At 31.5% G+C, this 11,585-nt stretch overlaps 1 protein-coding gene across 1 annotated transcript; it reads right to left on the bottom strand.

Annotated features, from left to right (window-relative positions):
- Positions 1-5,025: 5,025 nt before the first annotated feature.
- Positions 5,026-9,506, bottom strand: LOC139494618 (ficolin-2-like). The gene is made up of 4 exons (XM_071282777.1): positions 9,423-9,506; positions 8,713-8,809; positions 6,295-6,459; positions 5,026-5,276 (listed from the first exon to the last, which is right to left on the bottom strand). The coding sequence occupies exons 1-4, from the start codon at positions 9,504-9,506 to the stop codon at positions 5,026-5,028; spliced, it is 597 nt and encodes a 198-aa protein (XP_071138878.1).
- Positions 9,507-11,585: the final 2,079 nt, after the last annotated feature.

The raw sequence follows: 11,585 nt of genomic DNA, 5'->3' as shown, positions 1-11,585 counted from the left end.
ACAAAAGATTAGAATACAAATGTGGTCGAATTTATCATTAATTGGGTTTCTAGATGTTAGATTAACCCGCTAGTCTTTAATCTTAACCGCCATCGTTATAATATAGGACTAAGGGTTACAATGCAAGTTTTTTTCTTCATTATATAGGACATCGTTAAGGTACATGAAACTGAAAAGGGCATACATTTTCATAAACAGTGCTTCCTGGTGTAAGAATTCAAGTTTGAGTTGTATCCCCTTGTCCATTTAGTACAATCTGACGTTAATGTCTAATATTTTGTTTTATATCTTTCAAAATATAATTAATAGTTTGAAACTTAGATTAACAAGAATAATTAGCAATATAAGATTTACAATTAAGTATAGAGGAATTCATCCGACGACTCCTTATTTGAGTTATTTCCCTTAATTACGTTTGTGCTGTATTGTTTGCATTTTCCATTACTTGATTAACATAATAGATACATAGAAACTTTAAATCAAGTAGATAAGCAATGCAAGTTCTATTAATAACTTAAATATTGCCAATATAGTTAGTAAACTGTAATTTGTTATAGGAATAATTACCCTTAAATGATGATATTTATACCTCTTTTGTGTTTAATGCAAAAGAAAATTCCAAAAAAAAATTGTGATCAGCACTACAATATAATCAAATAGTGATGTTTGTTATAATATTGTCTACAATAAATCATGTTCGAGAGTGTCATTTGTTGAGTATGTACAAGGTGAGTGACAAATACTGCATATGTTGCACTTTGTACATACAACTGTTCCACTAGCCCGCCTCTTTTGGGGAGAAATATAATTCATAGATATGGTAATGTGTTAACGTATTTATTTCCAGATATAATCTCTGCGTTTCATCTCATAGAGACATAACTTGGAAAGGTACTAGTATAGAAAAACATGGTAGCGCTTGCAATTCAATTAATAGGTCCAAAAGTGGAGGTAGGGATCGATAGTATAGAATTTTGTATAAGTTTAAACTCTTAGAAGTTCAGGGCATATAAATGTTGAAAATATGTCACACAGCCCTATATTTGACCTTTGAATAAAATAGTAATGAATATTATTTTCCGTTCTGGGATATAATTTTTCACGAAACCTCATAGTAAAAGTGCTACAGTTTTAGACGCAAAGGGAGTTCCTATGGGAAATTGCGTTGTCTATATTTACAGAATTGAAACCGTAAGCATGTTTATGGTCTCCAGATTTCTTTTCTTTCTTGTTGTATTGTTCTGTATCTATTTAACAATGTATTTAGAAAATGAGAAGTTTCCATTTTTAATCGTGCATTTGGCATTACCGTTGCAGATTTTCTGCAGGCTTTTATTAGCATACCATTAAACATCTGTTAAACTCTATAGTTAAAAACAAGCATTTGGGTATTGGTAAATCATCTATTTCAAGACTTTACTATTTAAAAACAATTTGTAACTGATATCGGTGCTTTATTTGTGACATAACAACAGTAAATGGGACACAAAGAGACTATCATTAAAATAAAAAAATATGACCAAAGTTTTCATCAATTAGGTATGCAGATATCTGATTAACCCGCTAGTCTATAACCTTTCCTGTCATTGCTGGAAATAGAACTGAAGTTAAAAATGCAATTTTGTTTTTTCATTATGTTGGAAATCATTAATGAAGATGAAACCGGAAAGGAGCACAATTATTTGTTTACATTTAACCTGCAAGATATTTAACCCTGATGGTACTCAGAATAGAATCATGTACGGCTTCTGATTTGACGATACAAGATTGGAATTGCTTAAATCAAAAATTTATCCAACTAAGTTTAAAAAATGCATTAAATCATATTCACATTTTAAAAAGTATAGAAAATATCTTCCTTTTCTGCACGTCGGAGTCATTAAACACATGCCTTTTTCATTAAGCGAAAACAATAGACGATATTTTTCAACTGTATTTTAAGTCAATTCGTGCCGTATGACCAGATATATTTGTTTTGTGATAATGCAACACTGGCATTTCTAATAACAGGAACTGCTACCCGTTTTTCACTAGTTTGTGTAGTCTTCGAGAAAAAAATACGAAACACCACTGGCAAAGGTGCCCTATGGAAAATGCATTTCGAAACATTGCGCGCACTTGTAACCTACAGTGCTTCCTAGTGTAAGAATTCAAGTCCGAGTTGTATATCCTTGCCCATTTAGTACAATCGATGTACTTTATATTTTGTTTTAAGTTTTTGTTTTATATCTTTCAAATTATAATGGATATATAGAAACTTAGATTAGCAGAATTTATCTTCGTTTGTGTATTTGAAAATTATCTGTTTCAAGACCATACTATTTAAAAACAATTTGTAGCTGATATCGGTGCTTTATTTGTGACATTTGTTGTTGACTTTTGTATAGAGTGAATACAATTTTAATTCAATACTCAATTTCGTTCAATAGAAGTAGATACTAGTTTTCTCGTTTGAATTGTTTTACATTGTCTTATCGGGGCCTTTTATAGCTGGCTATGCGGTATGGGCTTTGCTCATTGTTGAAGGCCTTACGGTGACCTATATTTGTTAATGTCTGTGTCATTTTGGTCTTTTGTGGATAGTTGTCTCATTGGCATTCATACCACATCTTCTTTTTTATACGTTTATGTTTAGCTTATCTTTCAATTGCTGAATCTATTCCCCACTGTAACGTAGTAAACCTATTATTCTGCAGAGTAAGAGAGATAACCGGCATGTACGAAACTTTTTAAGAAATATTGGTTGGAGTTTTTCGGTTTACTTATATATGATTAGAGCAATATGCACATGTACCAATTGTGGATGTTTTAGTTTTATCCTTTTACAAAAAGTTTATTCCAATGAAAAAGAGGTTTTTGAAATGTCTTTTATTTTTTATATAATTCTTCACCTTGGTCGCCAGTAAACTTTATTTGCGACCGTCGAATCATCAATTGATGACGTCGGAGCTTAAAATACTTTACAGCTATCTTCAAATTATAAAATCACTATGTAAAAGAAAATCAAAACAAATATTGGCTTACCTTAACCTAGTTAATCAGAACCACACAGCATAATTAGGTTGGCCTGATTTAAATGTAATAACATACGAATAACACTTTTATTCATTAACAAGACTAACGGACAAAAATGTACAACTAGTTTATTCAAATAAACATAACTATGTAAATTAAATGCGTGTGGTATCAAGAAATCATTATCTCTTTCAATGAATCTTTTGATAGTCTGTATGTGGTCTGTTGCAATAAAATTGAGAATAAATAATAGAGAATGGGTCAAAGAGATAACAACCTGACTAAAGAGCAGCAAACAGACGAATGTCATCGATGGGTCTTAAACACAGTGATAAAATCCCGCAACCGAAGGCTGGTTTCAGCTGGCCTCTTAACAAAAATGCGTACTTGCATAACAAATATGATAAACAACAATAAACGACAACCAATTGCAGGCTATGAGTTTGGAAAAGTAGCTATGCTTGTAACGAAGCTGCTTAACAGTGGAAGAAGAGGAAAACTTAAATTTAGAAAATAATAATGAAAATTATAAGCGAATATAAAAGAGAAGATGTGGTATGATTATAAATGAGAAAACTGTCCACTAGAAACCAAAATGAATCATGATAATACAATAAGTAATAAGTAGACAGCTCCCTTACAAGCAAAAAAACCCTAACTGTAAAAACATTCTACTGAATCCACACAGCGCGAGTAACAAACCCTGCAGTAAATATAAAAAAGAAGATGTGAAGTCTATTTTCAAATTGTCATGCAAGATTATTCCCTTTATCTTTTTGGTGACATTCAGATTAAAATTGGTACGTTTTTCTTTAGGGAAAATATACATCTATCAAAGACAGGGATTTTGTTGTTAAATCAAAATACACCACAGGTACAACATCAAGATAGCAAGATGTTCTTTCTTATTAATTGTATGAGGCTAAATGTCGATGTAAACTGCTGGAAAGTTTATATTCATCCCTGTATGAGCATTGAGGTCATAGCTTCATGATCAAAATGCTTTTGTTGTAATTTATCTTACAATAAGTTCAAATACAAACGAGCAAACAAAAACAAAGAAGTCATGATAGTTTCTGTGGCTGTCAATATGTTAGAAACATACTTTGGTTGTTTATTGGACACCTCATATAGACAAAGGTAATAGATTAGTATTATAAGAAACTCAAGCTCTACATTGTCGTCCTGGTCATGTGTGTATACGAATTGGAACAACTGTTTATTATACTTCTTATTATAATGCAATATTTTGATTGACTAATACGAGGGTGTTAATTTACTCTATCACATGGCTGAGAGGGTGACAATTTTTTTTTAATGTTACCGTCTCTTCTAGACCAATCAAAAATCGACAATGTAAAGGGAAAATGAATCGAATTTACATCAAGTTATTAAATGCATTGCTGAAGTATTCCTTTTTTTTGCTCAGAATTTATTATTTGACTGTCAAAACAGCTTCTTGCTTAACTTTTGCTGTGTGTTTTTATAATACCCGCAACGTTGTTCTGTACGTGACGTCATATAAAATTCCGCCGTGGTTGACAATGTTTTCTGAGGGTAACAATCTGAGATATATTTTATTTATGCAGGGATGTATACAACAATAAATCAATAATCGACATATGTGATACAAAAAACGTATTATACTAAAATGGCAAAATGCCCTATTCGATCAAGACTATGTTACACTGTTATTATTGCAGTGAAATAAATGCTTAAAATTGGACAAATAGCAAGTTACAGCATTACATTGGTTCACTATTATTTTTTTCATTTCACTAATATTGTTTCACTAATAGCATTTTCTAAGCATGCAATGTTAACAATTTCTAGTACAATGCGTAGTGTAAATAATAGATACACATGCGTTTTCTATAAATATAAACACACATGTTTTCTAAAAATAGATACACGCATGTTTTCAAATAATAGATATACACACGTTTTCTAATAATATTTGCACACACGTTTTCTAATAATAGATACACACTTTTTCTAATATCGACAGCTTTATTTCCTTCGGATTTTCATTGAAATTTTAGACAAGCTAACTCTTTGATTTTGGGGCCATTCGACCCAGTACATGGATTCCAAGGAGTTGCTACCTGGGAGCCAGCGTCCATTCAGGTTAGCAAATGTACATTCATTAAACCAAAAGCCAGCATATCTTGCAAGGGAACAAACTCGGCCATTAAATCCTATCGTAGAGTCCATGTCTTTCGTGTGAAATATCTGGTTGTTATTATAATACATAGAATCTCCTGGAATTAAACATAGAATCTGATCACACAGTATATGACTCATACAACGTTGGTAAATTAGGGATTTTAATGGGCTTCTTCATTTTTGCATTCTTTTAATAGTTTCATCTTTTTTATTTTCTATCTTTTATATGTATTGACTATTATTTTGTATCTTTTATATACACTAGCCACAAATAAAAACAACACCCACATTTTATCAATTTCTTTTAACAATGTTTTTAAAGTTTAGTATTTTATGGAACAATATTATAAAAGTATACAAACATAATGGATAAAACGAAGATATCAGTAATACCACTGTCCCAGGTAAGGTGGAGGGTTGGGATCCCGCTAACATGTTAAACGCCTGTCCCAAGTCTGAAGCCTGTGATTCAGTGGTTGTCGTTTGTTTATGTGTTACATATTTGTTTTTCGTTCATTTTGTTATATAAATAAGGCCGTTAGTTTTCTCGTTTGAATTGTTTTACATTGTCCGTTATGGGCTTTGTTCATTGTTAAAGGTCGTACGGTGACCTATACTAGTTTTACATTTCTGTGTCATTTTAGATTCTTGTGGAGAGTTGTCTCTAACCACATCTTCTTTTTTCATCGAATATAACGAAGAAAACAGTTATCAATTGAATTTCCTTATTCTATGGGCTGTTAAGATGGCGTTGTTGAAAACAAAAGTTTAAAACAGTTAACATCGTTTATAACCACCTCTTGTGTTGTTAACAGCAGTCAATCTACGACGTATTGATCCAATTAAACCCAATCAAAATGGAGACGTTAAGTTTGTTCTTCGTATAGTCTCTTAAAAAGCTTATGCTTGTTAATCAAAGCATAAACATCCGGATTATAAAGAATTTAATGAGAGGTTTTTTTTGCAAATGCGAATAATATGAGTTGATAATTATTACAATAATAAGGACTCGCATTATGATAGCATTATACTTGTCTCGCATCTTTATCTGTTTCTCAAAAATTGCAATAATGTTAATTTACAGGTTTTTGTCTCCTGTTTCCACATACTAACCAGCATTTCCATGATATTCTCCAAGAATCAGTCTATATTTGTCTGCCTCGTCTGATACTCTGAAAATGTAGTACTCGGCATATACCGTGACATCAAAGTAATCTGTTAGGTCTACACGTAACATGTACTTATTTGAATAAGTTAAAGTGTGAAGGTTGTCATTGCCTGAAAATTGTAAAATAAAAATTAGGTATTCTACGAATACGCTTATTACACAATATCCTTTGTACAAGAAGTGACATTAGAATATAACAAACAAAAAAGTGTTTGCATTATGATCCTCAAATATGTGTTTTCTGTTTTTTTAAATAATCATTGATTTTTTTAACTGAACAATAACCAATATCTTGACAATTTTTAACTCAACTAAATATACGTGTTCTTCTTTAGTTTTAAAAAGTACAGGATACTTCGCAGAAATGTTTGCTATAGTTTCTTGTACACAGAATAGCCAGAAATTTAGAAGAATAAGAATCAAAATGAAGGTAAATGGGTAGTCCATTTTCAGATGTTGAGTTAACGGTTACCAAGTATGAGTATATATATATTACAATTTATGTAATAATATTGGTTTGGTCCCCTTACAGTCATATTAATTCAATGTCAATAAGTGCATGTCTGACGGGTGCGCATGTAGATCCAGATCTACACTTCATGAAGAATTAGATCTTTCGGTTTGTGATGGGATGATGTTGCCTTCGGTTGCGTTTTAAAAGATTTTGTTTGTCGTTGGGGTTTTTTTTTCTTTTCTTTATAATATCTTCCTCTTCTGTTTTAAGTAGATTCAAGATGTTATTTTTCTGATCTAGGCATATTTAACATGATGCGTGTTTGATAAACAAAGTTAATAAAAAGAGATTTGATTAAAACATGAAAGTGACTGCAAGAAACTAATACAACAAACGTAAATCGAATAACAAAATACTGAACTCCGTGGAAATTCAAATCGGAGAGTCCGTTATCAAATGACAAAATCACGTCAAACGAATGGATAACCAATGAAATATTCCTGACCTGGTACGGGCATATTGCTCTGTAGACAATGGTTTATTAAACCGGGTTTATAGCTTGTTAAACTTCTCTATTGCATGACAGTTGAAGAGCCCAACCTCCGGTTATAAGACTTTCACGATGCGTTGACGACCTATTGTTGGTCTTTGGCTCTTGTCTGCTCGTTTGTCGGGTTGTTGTCACATTGACGTATCCCCGATATACATTCTCAATTTTTTAACACGTTACTTAGATGAAAAACAACATCACTACCCAAATATATACTTCAAGACCATCGTGGAAGATTTGTGAAGGTGATACGGAATATATTATCAAGCTATTTGTTATTTCCAATGACTTTGTTTTACAAAACGGATGAGACATTATGTGACATAACTCTGGTTCATCAACTTTTAAACTCTTCCAAACATGAAATTGGGTTACACTCACGCTTTGTTCGCAAAAAGGATAGTAAGAACTGCATATCATCCTGCTAAGATATGAATATTTTAGTAATCTTGGCCATTGACATTTGTAATCTGACGCAATGCTTTCTAAAGATGATGATATGATTAAACCACTGATGAATGTGTACTTGTTTATGATATAAACGTTTGTTAGCGCTTCATGGTGTACGGCATATGTAACAACTTCATCTTATTATTATAGGGAAGATTCACTAGACTCCAATCTTAGTTTGCTAAGATTGTTAGTTTTTCTACCTAAGATTTGATGTTCTCTCTGGTCAGTCTGGCTTTCGCCAATAATATTAAGCTACCGCCACGGTAGTGTTGAAATTGTCAAATTTAGGTATAGATGTAAGCACCGAAAGGTCTTCAAAAATGAGCAAAACGTATACCGTAAAGATTTACGTAACACGATTTTTTTTCAAATTCAAACAACTATCAGCTCATGACTTCGGAAAGGCGCATACAGAATATGGTGGAATAAAACATATTAGGGAGCATGTCCCCCCTTCGCATACCTTGTACAGTACAAAACTCATAACACTCCTACAATACGGTATGCCCCCAGACTAGTTCATCTTTAGATCAAACATCGTTCCAATATCGAAATACTAATCGAAGATACCATGATTAGAATTGTGTACGCCTTTGTACCTTTATTCATAAGTGAGTTCGAATTAAATTTTTTCAAAAAAGGTAAACAAAGTAAGAAGGCTGTCAATTTGAAATTGGTGTATTCGAATGAGATTGAAAAGGATTGTACTTTATTTTGCCTTTTTAACTATTTGAGATTCGAGCGTTACTGATGAGTCTTTTCTGGCGTAAATATAAAATTCAATCCTGGTATCTATGATGAGTTTATTTGTTAGATTTAATGTCAGTGGTTTTTTCTGGCAATATTCATCAATAGAAAATTGTCACCCTGATAAAACTGAGAAACAAACTACTATATGCACTTTACCTAACCAGAATTCTCCTGACAAGCTCCCAAATCCGTGTTTATACTGGTTCCAAGTCTGGTAAAAGTTAACTGATCCGTCGTATCTATTCTGAATTACCTACAAATATATAAAAAAAAATTCAATTAGCTCGTTTTGTCTACAATATATATGGAGTAAAACTGCTAAATCATTAATTCCACATTCCCAAATTGGTATACCTCAGATTGGAAATGCTCCGGCTTTCATTACTTCTCTCACAATTTTAACAGCTCTTTTTAACAGAATTCCTGTGGAGATCTGAAAAGTGCTGACAATTTCTTATGTAGCATAGGACACACGTTAAATGCGTTACCTATTCAATTTTTTATCAACCTCTAATGATTTTTCCCGCTGTGAATAAAAGTTTACAAAAAAATTATACCTATAGCAAATTTATAAAGTCATAGAATAAGATCGATTGCTTGTAGGATTTACGTACCGAGGCAAATATGTTATCTACTGTATAAACAAAAATTTCATTAGGTTAAAATTTCATGGTTGTGTATCCAAAAGTAAGTTCGTGTGGATTATTTTCGTGGTTTTTGAGTTTAGAAAACAATTATGTAAATGTCACTTTATAATAACTGATCTGAACTTTCGCCGTTGGGAACAAACAACAAATGCATGTCATAGTAACAGTGAGCACTAATCAAGTGTTGTAACCTGCACACGCTAATTGGCTTTTACATACTTTTGATAATTCATCCAAGGACAATGATTGTGTAATAAATGTATTATGACTTTTGAATGGCATTGATTGACAGTTCTTGATCATTATGTATTACTTTACAAACAAAAGATTAGGATTTCATCTGACTTAAAGAAAACCTTTGAATATCGATGTATGATCAATTAACCTATTTATTTCATTGCATATATCTATGTTCTCTAATTATATAATGTCAATAAAATTTTGTCATAAAATGATGTAAATCTACAGTTAATCTTTCGTTGGGGTTTTGATTTCGTGGATAATTCTTATCCATGAAATAAACGAAATTAAATCCCCCACAAAAATTTCTGCTTTGACAGTATATTCTTTCTTAAGTTACTAATCAAGTGATATGAACACACAAACTTAGTAAAATAAGCTTATAAGTACCTTTTGACCTATAATGTTTTACTTTTATAAATTGTTAACAATGAATATGAGGTCAAGACCAATTGACACAAACCAGACGGGAGTTAATAATATAAGGCATTAATAAACATGAAGCATCCAGATGTTCCAATTTATAAAGCTTTAAGGTAGTAACTTATAAATTTCACATACGCAATCGCCACTGTAAGATCACTATCTAAATGTCTAGCTTTCAATTGAGTTATTGATAAACATACTAAATATTCCTATATTTCAAAATTATGATCATCCTTCCGTTTACTTCAAATTGATATATTTATTCCAACAACAAACTTATTTTTAACAGATATTGAAAAGAGTTCAACCTTTAATGGGATATGTTTTCCGTTACATAATGAAGCTTAAACATTAAAAAAAAACATTAAACCATGCTCATTATATGTTGATGCTTTTTTTGATATGTTACAGAGGCAATACCATAAGAGAAATTTATGATGTGAATAAAATTTATTGATTAGCAGATTTCAACAACGGGCGTCATAGAATGGTTTTTAATTAGTTATCTAGTGCCTGTTTAATGTATCTTCATTGGAATATAACTTATATTAATCTTCTAAAGTACTTAAGTACAATTGAACAAATCAGATATGATATGAATTGTTTTTTTCTGAATGCCAAACAACGCTTATTGCATGTGTTGACCCTAAAAATGAACCGTCATATAGTACAACTGAACATATTAGAAATGATCTTAATTGTTTTGGGTTTTTTTTCAATACAAAACAACGCCTTCAAAATGAAACAACCAATTACATTAATCATTCAAATCTCTGAAATATAGAAAAGACATTTTCAAAAAAATACACAAACTGTTATTGTAATTGTGTAATCAAACCGTCGATGCAGGCAATTTTTAACATGTACTAGGGAATACTTTGTTAAAATTATTTTTTGAAAATATTCTAAATAAATTTAAAACATATAGATTAAATGCCTATCGCTGGGGTTTTCAATGTTCAAGAATGGTAAGTTTATTAAATATAAGACAACCAATAGTTCATTCCTAAAGATAAGATTGAAGGGTAGGTTTTTTAACAACCTTCGAATTTTCCAACTCTCAATAGATGTATTGAGTTTCATTACTTACACAACATTTACTCATATCAGTATGGCATATATAGACCCTAATATATGAACTGTAATGTCGGATCAATCTTAATTCTAGGTATATTTTATAAGTTATGTACAAAAGAAAATAAACCTTCCTCTGTTTACAATAGATATAGGAATATGTGGCGTGAGTGCCAATGAAACAAAATAACCAAAAAAAGTTAAAAAAAATATAGGTCAATGTACGGCCTTCAACACGAAGCCATGGTTCACACCGAACAAAAAGCTATAAAGGGCCCCAAAATTGCTTGTGTAAAACCATTCAAACGGGAAAACCGACGGTCTAATACAAGTTCCTTTTGGTAGTCATTGATGTATAGTTCAAATACGTGATAGCGTTCCAATTGAAACACAAGGTTGAATGTTGAAATGCAATTTTAAGCTCAATGTTTCTCTAGTTAACATTGAAAACAGAACAGAGAATATTGTGTAAGTTTTATTATATAAACCCATCTATAATAATTGTTTCAGCCACGATACATTAAAAGACAATATTGATAAAGGGCAGAGATACTATTGTGTGAAATAGTTTGAAAGTGTAACACAAGGAATCAACAAAATATGCTTAGCAATCTATAAGAATATAACAGTTAAGTTTGAGAT

This window comes from Mytilus edulis, chromosome 11, assembly GCF_963676685.1.
Source record: "Mytilus edulis chromosome 11, xbMytEdul2.2, whole genome shotgun sequence".
In the NCBI taxonomy this organism is placed as follows: Eukaryota; Metazoa; Mollusca; class Bivalvia; order Mytilida; family Mytilidae; genus Mytilus; species Mytilus edulis.
The sequence above is the reverse complement of the archived record's forward strand: the minus strand, read 5'-3'. Positions and strand labels throughout refer to the sequence as shown.